This window comes from Pseudopodoces humilis, chromosome 4 (genome assembly GCF_049639895.1).
Source record: "Pseudopodoces humilis isolate 2021_Gansu_Grassland_sample_001 chromosome 4, ASM4963989v1, whole genome shotgun sequence".
Classification (NCBI taxonomy): Eukaryota; Metazoa; Chordata; class Aves; order Passeriformes; family Paridae; genus Pseudopodoces; species Pseudopodoces humilis.
Window position 1 is genome coordinate 29,522,492 of NC_142203.1, and position 17,956 is coordinate 29,540,447.

Genomic DNA, 17,956 nt, shown 5'->3' on the forward strand with positions numbered 1-17,956 from the left:
TCCTACTGCAGTGTAAATAAGGGGGCACATCATCTCTATGTTCTCTGATTGCAGCTCCTTGAACACTCCAAGGGTACAGCCTTCCAAGATGAGAAATCAAATGAGAATGACAACTATTGTCTAGGTTTTATTCTGCAGTTGGCAGCTGGAGTAGAGGTGAAGTAGAATGTGAAGTGTTTTGGCTCCAAATCCAGCAGGCAAGCTAACACTGCAGGGCTGTCTTTTACTCTCTCTTTGAGATTAAGCAGCCATAACACCAGAGCTGCAAAGGCACTGCAGGCACTTCCTCTGCCTCCCACGCTAATCTGCCTGCTATTGCCTTTTTCTAGGCTTTGCTCAGAGCAATGGGACTGTATTGGCCCCTTAGGAGGGATACAGTGCCTGCCCAGTACCCTCACCAGCAGCTCAAGGATCCTTACAAGACCAGGAGGTCATAGTGTCCTGATGACATGGCAGGTGCACAAAGTTTTCAGCACAGTCTTCCTCCAGCAATTTCCACCATTTTTTTCTCCTTACAGTGGCCTAAAATATGCTACAAACAACATTTCAAATTACATCTTGAATGCAGCCATGAACATTTCCATGCCCAAAGCTGTAATGGATCAACAAACCGTTACAGTGAAAGACAGCTCCAAGGACATGAGCACAGGCAATGGTTCTTCAGATTTTCACCGTGGCTACCATGCCTGTGGGAATCAGAGCAAAACAAAGTAAAACAAAAACAACAAAATAAGCTTTAAAGAGAGTTACAGACTTGAGCTGGCTTCAGCCCACACATTTTTTTTCCAGTGATTGGAGATATCCAGCATCATGACAGTAAGTGTAATGGGAGTTTTGTTTGCATTGTGATCTAGCTGAAGGTTGAAGCTGTTATATTGTGCTTGTATTGTCCATGCTGCTTCAGTCTGCTAAATTAAAATCCAGTCTTCAAATAAGCAAATTTGGTAATAACACATTAAACCCTCCTTATGTGAAATATCTAAAACAGCCTGGTCAGAATGTACTGCATAAGAGAAGAGCCAGGACTGCAAGACAGCAGCAAACACCTCACCACACAGAATGCATCTCCAGCAGGACTGAGTTTACTCAAGGCAACACACACAGTACCTCAGAACATTGTGGAACAGCCACCCCTTTGTGGCATCAAGGGCAACTGGGAAAGATGTAAAAAGACAGGGCCATCTGCATAACACTGTGTACAATCCACCTACTAATGTAAGGCCACAGCCTGACGCAAGCGACAGAGACAGTAGGTGACGCTCCTTTCTGACCTTGATTCAGCTTCAGTCAGTTGAACAACACAATAATAAAACAACAATCTTGCATGTATCAAAAAGTAAAACTCTAAATATATTTATTATTCAGTTATATTTGCTTTTCATTGCACAGATTTGGTTTTTATCCCCATGTTCAACAGTTTTTTACAAAGCTTTTTGGAGTTTTAGAAACAGTTAGAATGATCACTCAAGACTATTTAGGCACAGATCATGAACACATAACTCCATTTTCTCAAGGTTTTTTCCACGTGAAAGATTAGCGGTTGCAGCTAAGCTCCAAATTTAAATACATTTCACAGTCCACGCTTTTACAGGCATACTGTCTAAAAAAGAAGTTTTCATTAAATAGTCTCACCAAAGCCAAAATGAAAGCACCTTCTCTTCCATAAATGCAGAAATCAACACAACTCTAGGATAAAAATCATAGTGGCCAATCATTCTTTATGCTAGTCAGTCATAGAATAACAAAGAACCAGTCCTCAAGAGGATGTAAAAATCCCCTGGAAAAATTACTTTGCTTTAGAAATAATTTAAATAATTTATTTTGTATGAAAAAAATAAGCAAAAAGAAAGGCCAATAAAACACATCTGGTGACAAGGATTTGTCCTAGACATATCCCCTGGACCTAGCTGATTCCGTGATTTCTATGTGCCACAATGGAGGTGCACAGTTACAGGCTAAACAGTGTTTGCTTGCTCTGCCTGGGTTTAAGACATCACTATAACGTCCAGCATCAAGTCAGAGAGCTGGTGCTGAAGGGCACAGATCAGTGTGGCCACAGGGTTGAGGAAGGCTGAGCAGTCTGGGAGGATGCAGGAGGCTGGACAACACAGAGGAAACCTGCAGCTGTAGATGGCTGCAGGAATGGGTCAAAGGTGCTGGCACCTGTGAGCTAAGGAAGCAGCAGTTGCAGGCATTAAGGACAAGTGATATTCCAGCAACCCTGGAGGGCTGTTCATGAATGGCCACTGTCCTGTGATCTTACTGTGGTTGACACACTTCTAGCACCATTGCTGAAACGCCTGCAGTGGGCTGGGGGGTCCAACTCCCCACTAATCCTCTTAAACCCTCTTGGCAAATTCCCCCATTGTTAACACTGTGCAGCTTTAAATGTTGCCCTCATATCTCTGATGACCCTCAGCTGACTGCAGCTGGTCTTTGGCAGAAGGAGGGAAAGAAGGCCACTGACTCACAGGACATAGAGACACTTCAGCTTCTCTGGTGAGAACTAGTCCACACCATCACCTTTTTAAAGTAGGACCTCCAACACCAACTCTCCTTTTCCTATCACAGAAGTGCTGGCCCTTGGCACCCCCGGTGCAGCCTCCCACTCAAGAGCGGGACTATCCCCAGCACCAGGTCAGGGCAGCCACAGCTTTCCCGAACCACCTGGGGGCAGGGCCAAGCTGTCAGGTGAGAGAGGTGCATAAGGATCACTTTGGAGCTAGAGGTACCTCTGAAGCTCAGCAGAGTAGAGTCCCTGGGCAAGGGGACAGCAGCCACAGGAGCTACACTGCTGGGCCCTAGGGTGAGAAAAGAAGCTGGTAGCTGCCTTCAGTCTCCCATTCTCCTGTCACATGGAGGGGCAGCAAAACAGGTCATTCCTAGAGCTTAACATGTAGCTTCTCCAGGGCCAGAAGAGCAAGATTTTCCAAAGTCTCTCACTAGCATTAACACACAAGCTTCTGACATTGGTGAGCAGACAAGCAAGGGGAGCCTGAAAAAGCGCAGAAATCCATCAAAAACTGTCTGGTGATGATTAGGGAAATGTGACCACCACAAGCCAGGGAAGTCCATGCTGCCTGAAATACCAATTTTACCCCCAGTAAAAAACCTAGGAGGAGTTATCTGCAGGAACTGGAGCCTCCCCCTGTGTCTAGGGGCACAAAGGGCTGCAGGCCAGCAACCTCATTAATTGTCTGTGTTCATTAAGACGTTTCTGAGCTCCAGCTCCATCTGTTTCATTTGGACATCTTTCTGGATTAATAACTCACGTAGTCGACGGATTTCTTCTTGTTGCCGGTAATACATCTGTAAAAGCTGTAAGAAAACACACATTTTATTTACTTTACACTAAGAAAACATAGGCTCAGCCTGACAATCCCACCCACCAGAGCTGTCACATCACTTCTGAGAGACACATCTAAGGAGGAGGCCTTTCACTGACTGACAACATCAGCAGTGCTCCTGCTGTCCACTAGATTGGGCTGTGACTGCATGTGTTTCACATAAAGTATTTGTGTAGGGAAACACAGGGCATGGGGCTGGGGCTGAGCCTCATCCCTAGTAGAGTGCAGCTGTGTAAGACAGGTGAACATCATTACAGGAAAAGGAGCACAGAATGCTGATTTGCATTGAGCAATCACAAAAGAGTAAAAGGGCATGCAGGTGTTGTGCATGTGAGAAACAGTCTGTAAAAGGTTGTACTGGGGAATAATAAAGTGCCAATACTTGAAATCATTCTTGGTGTTAATCATGTGTCAATTGGTACCCTGTGTAAGGAGCCACCAACAATGTATTTGGAGTCTAAATTCCTGGTTCTGCCATATATCCTTCTCTGACTTTGGAAAAGTCCTTTTTTCTCTTGCAGTTGGGACTAGCATAGTCTGTCACTACATGCATGCAGCAGAGCACCCAACTCTGCAAGCACTGCCTCTGTAACCTTGGGGTACCAGCTCAGAAACATATGGAAAAATATCCTTTTTCACACCACAGGGAAATTCAGATATGGAAATGCCTGCCCTATCAAGGTGCACATGCTAAATTCTTGCAGAGATGAAAGAGAACCTCAGAACAGGTCCCCTGTACTGGAAAGAAAATTATTCCAGGGTTTCTAAAAGCAAACACTACATGTAGTTGAAAATGTCCCTGAGCTGCCAGCAGTGGGAGGCTGACAAATCACCACAGAGATGTACCACTGTGCCAGCTTTGATTACTATACAGAGAGTATAGCATGTTTTCCATGACTAAAGACAGATCACAGAGCTGCCAGGACCTTTTCTAGAGCCTTTCCCAGGTACATGCTGCAGCCAGCAGCCAACCTCATCAGCACTGCACCAACAAGTTGCCCCTCAGCAACGAGCTGCAGAGGCAGACTCTTTCTCATGTCAGGGTCCACAACAGAGTTAGGCAGCTAAGACTACATGGAAACACCAGGGGTACACCCACCCCTTTCACAGAAATCCCTGCTGCCTTACCAGGCTTACTGACTGCAAGCCTTTGGCTCATCAAAGGGTTATCCTGCATAAACCCCCTTCTCTTCTCAAGAACCTGGAAGTCACAAGGACCTCCTTGTCCCCAGCCTGCCACCAGGGAGGTCTATCCCACAAGAATGCCCAGAAAGTTAAAATGCTGACTGCCCAATCCTTTCCAGATCCCCTCAGCTGGGTTGTTGTTGGGCCACATTTCTGCTTCCCACGTGGCAGGCAAAGCTTTTGGCACCATGAAGAACAAAGAGTTTGCACTGACAATAGGCCTGCAAAATAAACCCTCCCTGAACTGCCACCATGTGAATGGTATCCTTTTGTCATCTGGCTTTGGGCTTCTCCTCTGGCCACACTTCACCCCAGACATCCATACCTCATTTTCAGTTTTTGGTGGTGGACACTCAAATATGTCAAATCCATTGGATAAGCACATTTGCTCATTTTTTGGTAGTTCCTCCTCCACTTCCATCCAACTTCTGTCATCTTGAGCCTCTCTTGGATTTTGCTGGTCCTCCACTGACATACTTTCCTCTTCTTCCTGGTTCGCGTTAGTAGCTTGTGGGAGTGGCTCTGGCTCAAGAAACTGTGGTGGGGAGTTCACAGCTTTAGAGCCTGGTCTTAAGGATACCAAGAGAGGCCCTAGGGAGGGAGGAGACAAGTGAGCACTCACAAACCACACCCAGAAATCAAGCTGTGAGCAATCAGAGATAAGCATGGAGACACCTGACCCGAGCAGCTTCCAAACTTTACAGCAGTAAGTTATTAACCACCTGTAAGTTGTAAGTAAGTAACCGCCAAGTTATTTTAGCTTCTAGCCATGTTTACTATGTCTCTCCTTTTCCATCTTTCCTCTTTCTCTGGCAGGTAATAGGCCAGAGAGCTGGCAGCAGCTTACCCAAGCCCTGGGGAGCTGAAGGGCTGGGGAGCTCTCCATGTGCTGACCTTTATTAATCCCGTTGAGCCATTCTTGTGCTGTCAGTGCTGGCTGGGCTGCTGCAGTCAAGGGGTAGATATCTGCCTGGTATGATTCCGACTGGAAACAAACAGAAGTCCAGAGTAACTATGTCAGTGAGATTTTGGCTTAAAGAGGTCATACTGGATTGTGGTGGAGAAATTAATTTATCCCCCTTCAGCACAGAGAGTGTCATGAGCACTCACTGGCACAGCAATAAAGTCCTTTCACCTGCTCTGCACCTCTCTGCTCCTCACCTCAACTCGGAAGAATTGCATCTGAAGGCCTAATTTAATTCATGCCAGTAAGGTCTTCAGACTAGGGGAGGTTAACATAGGCCAACTCAACTCTCATGAAATCATGTTCCTAAGGATGAATACATGGATACAGAAGATGGACAAGTCACAAAGCATCAGTTGATCATGAGCTGACAGAAGCTAGCCAGGGAGATAAAGCTGGAGGAACACACCTGGTTGGAAGTTCCTGTGTCTCTGAATTCAAGGAACTCATACCTTCTTTTCACATTCTACTTTCTGGAAGTAGAGAGCACAGTACTGACATTTCCCATGTACCATGTACCTATGCTCACAGTCACACGAGAGCTACTTTGGCTAGCTACAGATAGCCAAACTGTATAACTGTATAACTGATAATTGTATACAGTTTCTATAATGACATCAGCTCTGAAACTTACTCCTACATCACCCAGTGCAAAGGGTTGTACCTTACATGCTGCAGAGCAATTATCTGTAACACAGTTCTACCCAAGGGGTGGAGACGCATGAATTCATAATTCATGTTTTACCAGGGTGATTGTTCCTCCTTCCACAGAGATTTTTATGCCACCCAACATCAGCTCCAACCCCTCTCCCTCTTTTGTCATTATGTCAAACAGATTATATTGAAGAAGTTTACAGACAGCTAGCAGGCCTGGCAGCATGTCTTGGAAAGTCAGACATTAAATAGAGACATAACTCCTGAATAACTCTTGAGTTACCCAGATAGGGTTTGTTGGCAGGGCTGCCCCAGAAACTGGCCAGCTATGTCCCTCATGCCAGGAGAGAGAAAATCTCTTGTTCTACCTATTCTCCTGCCCTCAATAGTCACAGAGTGGAGGCAGTGCCCTTATTTTTCCACTGATATTTGCCTCAGATATGAACATGATCTAAGGCTGACTTACCCGTCGAGGCACAATCATGGAGATGGGCTCAATCAGGTTTTTAGTTGGAATCAGTTTGTAGAAACGGAAAATTTCACAAGCTGCCACATCAAGACCTCTCTTTGGCATCACTCCTGGGGGAAGAGCATGAAATGAATGGAGTATAAATCTCCTCAGGAAAGTAATGTCATCAGCCATGTGAAAAGGGTCATCAAACAATGAAAGGAGTCATAGCATCAGCACCACATCAGCATGGTTTGAGGTCCATATCCAAAACTGGCTCAATGGCACAAATGACAAGACTAAACAATTTTTTTTTTCATGTCAGATGATGTTGTTACATACAGGGTGTGTGGTTTTCATGCTAAGCCTCCTGTTCCTTATTCATTCTAATGGCTCCAAATAGAGTGGCAAGAACAGAACAGAACTGGCAGGTGATGCCACAGGATGTGAGTAACAGGATCACTAGGAAGGGATTTCAAGACACCTAAACAGCACCAGAATAGCTATATATGGCTGAAATACCTACCAGGCAAGTATCCTCCCCCAGCGCTGTCCCAAAACAGAAATGAGAATGAGAAGGGAGCGAACATCTGTTCTGCCCATTTGTGTTTTAGGGACTGACTAAGCCACGCAGGGTCTCTCAATTAGGGGTAAACTTTAGGCACAAACTGATAACCTCAGTGGGTTTCTCTCCCATTAGCTTGTACAGTCCAAAGTTATATCCATGTCAATTCTCTTAAAAAGAGAGATTCCCTACGCTAGTAGACCTTGCTTCATGCGACCCAAGCTTAGTTTTCTAATTTCCTATCCTTACTAATACCCAGTGACTTCATTAAGCAGCAGATTCTACATGAAGAACTGTTGCTCCTTACATTATGCATTCTTCTAAAAGTGAATCTAAACTCCACTCCTCCACACAGTATTTTGTTTCAGTAACATGGAAAAGGAAGTTTTGTACAATAACCTTAGCAGTATGCTTGATCAGCTGAACAAAGCAGGATAGGGAAGCAGACATGATTCACTTAGGCATTTTAGAAACACTTCTACACTTCCTTTCCATGAAATTATTTTTAAAGAGATTATGACAATGAGAAATAAGGATGTTGTACTGGAAGGATTATAAAAACTGGATAATGAGGAGATCCTTACAGTTAAATTTTAAATAATATATTCCTTTTAATTTTTTTTAAGGCAACCTTCAGGCAAAAAATTCAGTGCTGCCAAATACCTGTACCAACGTCCTCTAAGAGCAGGAGAGTCCACAGGTAGTGGGGAGGGGTGTTAATGATCCTAGAAACATGTAGAGGAATATGACTCATAGAGTAGATTAGAGAAGGTTCAATAAAGGGTTAACAATAAGGTCTGAGGGCTGAAAGCTAAATTCTGTGACTTGAATTAGTTAAACAGTGGGTAATACATAGACAGGTTAATAAGCAAGGGTCTCCAAAGGAGGAGAGGTGACCTAATCACAGTACATATATTTTTCTAAATAGGAAATGTCAGTAAAAAAGAAGGTAGACAAGCAATAAAGACTGAAGCCATTAAGCAGTGAAGCATCTGTTACCAGAGAAGTCACAGAGTGGGAATGATGGAAATAAGAGTTCAACAACAAAAATCTTGAAGCAGATTGACAAATGGCAAGGAGCATTCTCCACCTTTAAATCCAGACTATCCTCCTTTCCACCATGACCAGGTATGTGAGAGGAGATGCAGCAGTGACTGGTAAAACTTCCCAGCCCATGCTCTGCTGGTCAGAAGGGCCCTTTCCAGGCTCTGACGCTGTCATATTTGGGTGGGCTGGGCCAAGATGACTGTAAGGGTCTGTAAACCTGGGTGGAGGAACCTGACCCATTCTCTTTTCTAAATGGTATTTTGAATAGTCCTACTCTGGCAGCCTTTAAAATAAAGCCACAGTCCTCTTGTAACATTACACTTACATAATGTCATGCCACTCACCAATTCCTTTCTGTGGTAAGTGAGAACGATATTCCATCAGGTAGTTCAGATATGGTTTCTTAGGGCTTATCTCATAGTACCGTATGTTTCCATCACCCTGAAGGCAAAGAAAATCAGCATCAGCCGGACTCTGCTGTTCAGCATGATAGTCTGAGAAGAATTCCTGGCCCCAAGAAGCCATGCAGGATCAACAATGAACCAAATGTTTACCCTTAAATTCCTATACAGGAAGGTTAGGACCCAGCTGTGTACCTTTCCACAATAAACATGGTACACCTGTAAACATGGTAAATGTAGCCTGATGATGAAACACCCTCTGGCCCCACCCCATCTGCTCATGTCCTTAGGTTAACATGCTTGAGGAGCATCTTTGACCTCAGTCTGTCACAACACAGGCTGACATCAGAATCAAACAGGCCTGCACTTGCTGATGTGGGAAGCACTTACCTTTCCCACCACATAAAGCATGTGTGTGTCAGGGTCATAGATGGGAAACAGTAGTCCTGAGGAGCCATCCAGATCCTCCTCCAGTAAAGGCACAGAAAGATCATCCTGGGCAGGACACAGGAAGAAGAGTCAGCTACAATCACCTGTCAGTCATCTCAAGTCCAGGACACCTCACCTGAACCCCACCTGGCAGTGGCATGGGAGCACAGCTCTGTAATGATCCACAGCCCTGAGCAGGGGACTATGCACAGGCCTCTGCAAAGCTCTCTGGGTGGGAAATGGGTGCTCTGTCCCAGGCCTTGACTGAGGGCATGACATCAGTTCCCACCACTCTAACACCTCAGGCATCTGATGGCATTTCAGGGTAGATATGATAAGAAACATTGCCTGCCTCTACATGGGCCAGACCCCAGGAAATGAAGCAGCCTTCAGGGTACACCTGCATTGCTGGTGTAAAATTCACACTGAATTTTACTCATGTTTTCTCAAAATCTCTAGTCAAGGTGATACTTTCACAATAATGCACCACCATAATAAATGCACCATTTCATAATAAAGCAGTCTGCATCAGCCAAGCAGTCTCAGCATTGCACTGTGTGGAGGTGCCTGTTGCAAGGACAGAACCTCCTGCTGGCCTTCTGCAGGTAAGCCGCGTAGGAGGACACAGCACACCACTCCATATGCAAAGCTGGCATGTCTTGTACAAAGCTATCCCTGCACTGCTGAAGGGAGTTATTCTAGGAGGACCAACAGGGCAGATTCTGGTGTCCTATGGCTGTTCATGTTCATGTGTGTTTATGTGATTCTCACATAAACATGTATTTAGCATAGGGTTAACACACATTTTCTCCTGCAGAACTGACCAGCTGCAGGCTGCAGTAAGCCAGAGCTTCCATTTAGATGCAAAGATGGGTGTGGACCTGAGGAAGAGGCCTGCCGGGCAGGTCCTGTGCCAATCCCTGTTCCTAAGGAGGCTTTACATACCTTGCCTCACAGATCTTCCCACTGTGTTCTTAAACCAAGTATGTAGAACCCTGACATGACACCCATGAAGTGTCACAGCACTGCTAAGCATTGTGAAAAGCCTTCAGACAGCAGCATAGAGCTTTGCCTCTCGCATGTGCAGAGCCACGTCCAAACACAGCCAAAACATATCAAATCATAGGCCTAGTCTACCAGCTTTGTCTGGTAACGAAGCGTGACAGCACTACAAAGAGACCAAAGATTGTGCTGCATGGTGGTTGATGCAATGAGGGACACAAAGTAAAAGCATCTCACTGCATATGAAAGGGTAGATGAGAGCAGGGTTTAATAAGGCTATCAGCCATCCTGACAGGAGACCATGTCTTGGAAAGGACCAGATAAGCACTACCTCAGTACTCTACCCTCAGGAATCAGAAATCAAAAGCACCCAACACACTTTTCTTCACTGAGGGCTTCCTCTGAGTAGACTGTGTCTAGAGCTCATTTCTCTTTCCAGCACCAGGACCAGTTTGCCAGTGAGACCAGTAAGAGTCATGTTAAGTCAGAGCTACTGTAACCATACAGAGGTCCTTTGAACAATCTCTTCCTGTAGTGGGCTGTTGTGGTTTAACCTCAGTCAGCTACTAAATACCACGCCATTTGCTCACTTCCCCTTAGTGGGATGGGGAAGAGAATCAGAAAAAGGTAAATCCATGGTTGAGAAAAGAACAACTCAGTAATTGGGGAAAAAAAAAAAAACCACCAAAAAATAGAACAATAACAATTATAATGAAAAGGGAGAGAGAAGAATAAAACTCAAGAAAAGTAAGTGATGGACAACACACACTCACCACACACTGACCCAACCAGTCCCTGAGTAGCAATCCATAGCTCCTGGCCAACTCCCCCAAGATGAGCATGACATTCTATGGGGTAGAATATCTCTTTGGCCATCTGAGTTCAGCTCAGCTGTCCTGGATATCCTCCCTCCCAGTTTCTCGTGCACCTGCACACTGGCAGAGCATGAGACACTGAAAAGTCTTTGACTTGGCGTAAGCACTACTTAGCAGCACCCCAAAGGTCAGTGTGCTTTCAATACTAAATCCAAAACACAACCGTGTGCCAACTGCTAAGAAGAAAATTAATTCTATCCCAGCCAAAACCAGAACACGGGCACAGCATTCACATTGTTCTCTTAGGCTTCTATGTTGAAAACTTCTCCAGAAACTCAGTTAGACCTCACAGCAGTAAGAATTATCACCCTTCAGGAATCTGACAGATCACTTCTGAATTGCTGTTATAAATCAATTCTTGTGTATGTGGCAGGTGGAAAGTTAAAGTGACAGCAAAAGAGAGAAAACTGAAGCTGGTATGTTTAAGATTTTTAGTCCAACTCACTTGATTCCATAATGCAATTTGCCTATTATTCCACCAAGACGTTCCAGTAGAAAACAGCTTTTTCATGTTTCCAAGGAATAAGACTTTATTGACTCTGTGAGACTTGTAGCTTCCTTCCTGTAGAAGAGAAAGGACATTGCATGAGTAAGACATCTGTTGCATAGCTACATTTCATGTTGCATGACAACTCACATTCACCCACATCTGAAAGATCTGTTCAGCCCAGAAAGTTCTGAAAGTTCAGCTGAACTACAGTGAGCAGGATTTCACAGGCATCTGAAAAAAGTGGCCTAAACTCTTCAGAATCACTCCCAAAAGCTCAACCATAGATCATAGAATATTTCGAGTCAAAAGGGACACACAAAGACCATCAAGTCCAGCTCTTAAGCAAATGGCCCATACAGGGATTAAACCCACAGCCCTGGTGTTATCATCACCCTGCTCTGACCAGCTAAGCCAATCTCACCTCCCTAACTATTGATTCACATATTTGCAGTACAGTAGTCTCTGATAGTTGCAGGCAGGACTACCTGTGTACACAAACCTGTCCAAACAGCTACAAAATGCAGACAGCTTCACCTAGCCAACAAAATCCAGGCAACAAGAACAACCTTGATCATTGGGACAAATGTACACTTGCATCCACCTGTCCACCTGATCTCTACCTTCCCTCCCATGATGTCCCTCAGAGGGCTGCACCTATGAAAACAATATAATCCAAATAAGGTTTCAAAGAGCAAAAAACATGGTATCAAGATACAAAATCCCTATTTTCAACAATGACAGCAAGCATTCCATGGAAGTAGAAGGGAACAGCACAGTATAGTGCCTTGGGCAATGCAGGGCACAGATGCATCACCTTTTATGGCAATGAAGCTACCCAGGAGAAGAAACACTCCGAGGTGAGATCAGATGAACCATAAAACTCTGAACCCAACCTACCTGTAGGACTGTTCCAGCACGAGGGTCTATCACACGTATCTTTTTGTCCCTGCAAGCAGTGGCAAGGAGACTGCCATCTGTGTTGAATGACATGGAGAGGACCACATCTTTGTGAGCATCAAGAATCTTCACTGGCTTTTGAAGAATAGCATCCTTGACTTCAAGGTTCCAGATCATTATCTGGAGCAAAAATAATAAAAAAAATCAGCTCTTTGCTGCCTCACACACCAGGGACTTTGTATACTCTATTCACTTCTTTGTCATTTCTCTACATGTACAGGTTTTACTATCATAAGTGATTGCTCTCCACCACTTAAAATAATTCCTGATACTAAGAGCAATGTATCAGTGTCAGCTAAGAATGTACAGTATTTTAATTTCCTTTGCAACCACATTTTATACATTAAAATAGACAACATCAGTGCAGATATATGCATTAGCACAAAGAAAAGTGGATGGCACTGCATGCTGTATCCAATTCAGTAAATGAGAAGTGCAGAGTAGACTGAAGTTCATCAGAAGACTGAAAAATAAGACTCCTTTTGAACTTGTAGCAATATCCTTTTGCCTTTCAGTCACCATGGAATTTTCCCCTGAAGAAAGCTTCCGAACTCTTTAGTACCATCTTACAGCTTATTAAAACAAATTTTAAAACATCCAGCCAAACAGGGTGTCCTAGGAGCACGGACCCACCTTGTAGTCATAGCCAGAGCTGAAGAGGATGTTATCAGCTGTGGGATGCCATTCAATCAGACCGACTCTTCGAGTATGCGCAAGAAGTTCTTTCTTCGGAGTGGTAATGTTTCTTTTTAGCAACTGATTTGGGATGTCCCAGATTTTAACCTGAATGGCATAGGATAGGTCTTTGTCAGATTCCTGAGAAGGAGCTAGTTTGGAATTTACCAATAGCTATCAACTGCCTTGGAATTACTATGCCCTTTGCAGTGAATAGGAATGCACCTGGTTTTTTGAATGTTCATCATTTGCATCTTTACTCTTCTGTGGACCTGAAGATTCCTCTTTATGTTCTATCTTTAGACAGCAATCCTGCCAGGGTTTCTTTAAATTTGGCAATTCAACCCTTAGACCTGTCAGCACAGTTATGAAAAGATATTCCCAAGAGGAAGAAGTAAACCACTGGTCTTGCAGACCTTGACTCTTAACAAATTTTGAGTAGGAGCCAGCAAATCTGAATCCCAAAAGATATTATCATTCTGTGATTCTGTTATATTAGAGCAGTGATTGATCCAAGCTCAATCCTCTCTGACTCTACTGGCCCTCTTCATCCTGGTCCTGAGGATCCATTCAATGTCACCTGGCAGAAGAACTGAGAACTCCTCTGGTCAGGTGACAGCTATACTAACGTGTCTCACAGAAAGCTGTGCCAGTGCTGAATGCTTTGCAAATGACACAGCCATTTGTCAAAGTTCACAGAACACCACGCAGGTGGCCTCAAAACAGACACCCTTAGCAGAGACACCAGGCTGCACCTCACTGAAGCCACTCAGCACTGGGAGCATGCCTTCTTGTAACAGGCCCACCTACAGCTCTGGATCCTTCTAGAAGGTTGCTACATGAAGACAAATACGCTCTGTCCTCCCGGGGTGGAAGAAAACAATAGAGGAAACCAGCAAGAGCGGCTGAACCTCTGGGGGTATAAAAGGAGCCTTTCTCACACTAACCCTAGAAACACAAGTATTTAGGATGCTGGCAGATGATTAATCCTTTGGCTCAATGAAAATTACTATGCTTGTGTCATAATTTTTCTAGTTCTTAGCCTAAAGCAAAAGCAAAATGCTCTTTGGAACATAATTTGTGGAAATCAGCCACAGCTGCCTAAGTCTCCTACTGTTTGGTTGATTTGGATCACTCCTTTCTAAGACAAATAAGAAGCCAACCCAAATTCTGGGACCTCCTGGAAAATATCATAAGCACTCTCCTCAGCAGTGTTTATCCCAATAAGGAAACAAACTCACTAGAAACATAATGACTGTAGAGTCCAGCTGTACCCACATGAACATCTACAGCAGTTAGAGAAAACATCACACTTTACAATCAGACTGACTTGTTTCTTTACACTTTCAACTGCTATCACTAAAGGAATGGGGCTGAGAAACTAGAAAAGGGAAAAAGAGGTTGTGTTCATGCTGACAAGACCTGCCTAGAATGAACCATCCACTCATACTGTGAAATGGTTTGTGATAAAAGCAGAGAAAAGCACCTGGCTGGGGAATATCAAGCTGCATTAAATGGCAGAAATTGCCAGTTCTTTAGTGTGCAGAATAAGCAGATCTTGGACTCAGGCCTGCAGGGCAAGGATGGACAATCCAAGCATGAACAATCTGTCTACCCTGCTACATCTTGAAGAAAGCCTGGTAAAATGAAGTAAAAGGCATGGAGTTGCCCCTCTAAGCAGAAGGGATCAGGTCTTCAACAAGTTGAACTCTTCATGCCTGATGGTTTGCCAAGAAGAACAGAAGGTGTGTAAGAGGACAAACTCTCAGCCCCTAGGCATTTGCATTGGCCTCTGTCCTAAGCCTGCCTGAAACAGCAGTGGGAACTGGAACTCAGTGTTCACAGAGAACATACAATCCTTCCCATGCCCAAAAGTGCCATTCTACATAGCTCCAGCTACGCGCCACAATAGACAGCCATAGTGCTGCCAGATGAAAAATTGTCTGCACCTGGTGGGCTAACACAATGCCTATTCTTCAAAAACCAGTGGCCTGTGGAACTGCACAATGCCCATTCTGTAAGAAGAACTGCAACCAGCCCAGTTGTGCCAACTTTTACCATTTGATCAGGCAGTCAAGTATGACTTTGGGAATCACCAACCACCAGGGATGACCAAAGAGATCCCCAGGACAGAAGAATGCATGTGTAAAAGGGAGAGAAAATATATTACTGATTTGAGGGAAATTATTATTATCAGGGAAAAATCACTGACTATGTACATAAAATATAGTACCTAAACAGGAGTGTTTTTTGTAGTCAGCATGCATGATATTTCAGAGGAGACATCCCCTCATGCATCTGGCTGAATAAAGAATGTCTGCTTCTTAATGCTACATTAGCATTAAGGAGTTTTTATTTTTACCAGTCTTTGGTAACAGCACTGCCACCAAGGCAAGCTCCAGCAAGACTGGTCAAGAAACCTCTGAGAAATGTGGGAGAAGTGAAACTTCCATTGTCTACTCAGAAGCTTGTAGCCTTCATCAGAGGGAGGTCCAGCCCAGTAAGCAATTAGATGCATCTTTGCACACAAGTCTTACTTGCACAGTGGCTTACTAATGCTCAGAGATGGAAGAGAGCACCAGGCTTTTAACAGCAGACTGGAAGGAAGGTTTTTCCTCTCATGTCCAGCCCAGTGGAAGTGATGGACACTTCTGTGACCCTCAAAAAACCTTTCTCAAGCTTCTCTTAAAACAGAGAAGTATTGCTGTGAAGATGTCTCAACAGTATGTCCAATCTGAGCTCTCCAGAACAGGCCAGGTTGAGTAAGATGCTGACCCCACAGAATGAGTCCAACAGCAGACATGAGATGAGAAGGAGACAGCAGCACAGCAAATAAGGAGAGCTGGAAAGAAAACAATTTGTCCAGTCTCTGGCTGCCCTTCAACTACATAGTATGAGAACAGGCAGCTAAACTCTTTGAAGGTACACAAGGAGAGCATCAAATGCAATGAATGTACACGGCAATACAGCAATGCCTGGAGGTCAGAGGTATCCCATTTTCCCTTGAAGGATACTCAACACCTGGAAGAAGGACCTAGTGAGGCCACAGGATCTGTAGCTTTAGAGATCTTCCCACCTCATCGGAGCAAGCCTTGGAGCAACCCAATTCTTTGAGTAGGAGTAGAGTTGGAGTCAGGAAGTGACCTCCAAGGTCTAGCTACAAGGTATCAGGAAAGATACACCAAGAAACAGTCTGCTGTCCTTGCTACTTAACAGGCAGGGAGGTGATGTCTCTATGTCACAGTGCAGAGGACCCCTAAGATACCATTTCCTGGTGCTAGGATGAGGATGGGAGAGTAGTAAAAACAGAGTACAGTCACAAACAGACTTCTTGGAACAACTTTTGATACTGACACCAGTGACATGCTTTGTGTTTCTTTAGTCTGAAGAATGATCCAGAAGTTTCTAGAGAAAATTGAAAAGGAAAGCTGGGGATAGTGAGTCCAGTTTTGTACCCCCCAGTGTAAGAAAGTGGATAAATCTGTGAGTCCAGACGAGGCCACCAGGGTGCTCAGGAGTCTACAGCTCTTTACCCTGTGAGTAGAAGCTCGGGGAGATAGGCTTGGTCAGCCTGGAGAAGAGACAGCTTCCAGGTAAATTGATAAAAGCCCTCAATACTTACAAGACTACTGAGAAAATAGAACCAGGCTCTATCTTGAAATGCGGGGTAGGAGAACAGGGTACAGCAGTTATTAACTACACTGGAAGGAAAAAAAATCACATGGGAAGAGTGAAGGACAGGAACAGGTTGCCCAGAGAGGTGGTGAAAGAAATCCCTTCAACTCAAACACTTCTGCGATTCTGTAACAGCAGTGGGATGTTTTGAAGATGGTGTTCATTTCTCATATGAGGCTCAAAAGAGTGACCAAGGCAGTGCCCTCTGCCACAAGTAAGCCATGTTATGCCATACTTCCTGAGTCACTGAACAGGAAAGACAATCCAAAAAGCTTATAATCAAGAGTGACTTCTTGGCAGAACTAAAATGGCAGAGCATGTGAACCAAGCCAGGGCTGGAGAAAATGACAAAAGAAACCTCCCAGATGCTGTACAACAGAGTGAGAATAAACCCAGTGGGATCTCATATGGGATCTCTGGAAAAAAGCATGTCCTCACTATCGAAGACATCAACATCACACTTTTTACAAGACCTTTTCAAGTGACCTTCCAGTAGGTAAATATGAGCTAAATTGTCCCTTACAAACATTACTTGATTTTTTCAATTGCCATGGTGTCTGCATCCTAACCATACTAACTCCAGCCAGAGCATCCACTGTATGATGCAGAACTGTATGATACAAATTCCTCACCACAACTGATCCAGCATGACTTTATAGAGCACCTGAGTGCTGGAACAAGCTCAGGGAATTCTCTTTTCTGCAGGGATTTAATCTGAAAGAACTGGTCCAGATTATGTTGTGTTGAAGCTCTTATTCTAAAGTACAGACGGAGTTTCAGAGAGATTAAACTTGAATAGCCATTCAAGTTTGGTTACCAAACAAACACACCAAAAAAAGACATAAGCTCCCACAAAACAGATCTTCTTCATTATAATGAATTGGTGTATCACCTGGAAAGCATCACACAGGTCTGAACTCAGCGGAAAGAAAGGAATCTTACTCTTACCTGACTTCTCAAATAAGTATATGCATGCTTTCACATCTCATCCATGAGCTTTTGGTTTCTTTTAACTTCATTCTCCAAAAAGCACATTAGCCAGGTACTAACACAGAATACAAGGTGGTAAACTTACTGTGGCATCTTCTGAACACGAAGCTATTACAAAGTCATTGAATGGGTTCCACTTGATGTCCAGAACATTTCCTTTGTGCCCACACACTTTGGGATAATGTGGATCAAGCTTGCCTGTCTGGAAAAAAAAAATATAATCAAACCTAAGGTGAGCTATGAAATTACAGG

General features: G+C 44.1%; 1 protein-coding gene across 1 annotated transcript in view; it reads right to left on the minus strand.

Moving 5' to 3' along the window:
- Positions 1-1,337: 1,337 nt before the first annotated feature.
- Positions 1,338-17,956, minus strand: part of CORO2A (coronin 2A) — a 57,981-nt gene continuing 41,362 nt past the window's right edge. The window contains exons 3-12 of the mRNA XM_005529981.2: positions 17,790-17,906; positions 12,998-13,147; positions 12,305-12,484; positions 11,363-11,479; positions 9,002-9,106; positions 8,555-8,651; positions 6,617-6,729; positions 5,427-5,517; positions 4,858-5,123; positions 1,338-3,318 (exon numbers count right to left, since the gene is read on the minus strand). Of these exons, the coding sequence (XP_005530038.2) occupies positions 3,190-3,318; positions 4,858-5,123; positions 5,427-5,517; positions 6,617-6,729; positions 8,555-8,651; positions 9,002-9,106; positions 11,363-11,479; positions 12,305-12,484; positions 12,998-13,147; positions 17,790-17,906 (1,365 nt within the window). The 3' untranslated portion in view covers positions 1,338-3,189. The remainder of the gene's footprint in view (positions 3,319-4,857; positions 5,124-5,426; positions 5,518-6,616; positions 6,730-8,554; positions 8,652-9,001; positions 9,107-11,362; positions 11,480-12,304; positions 12,485-12,997; positions 13,148-17,789; positions 17,907-17,956) is intronic.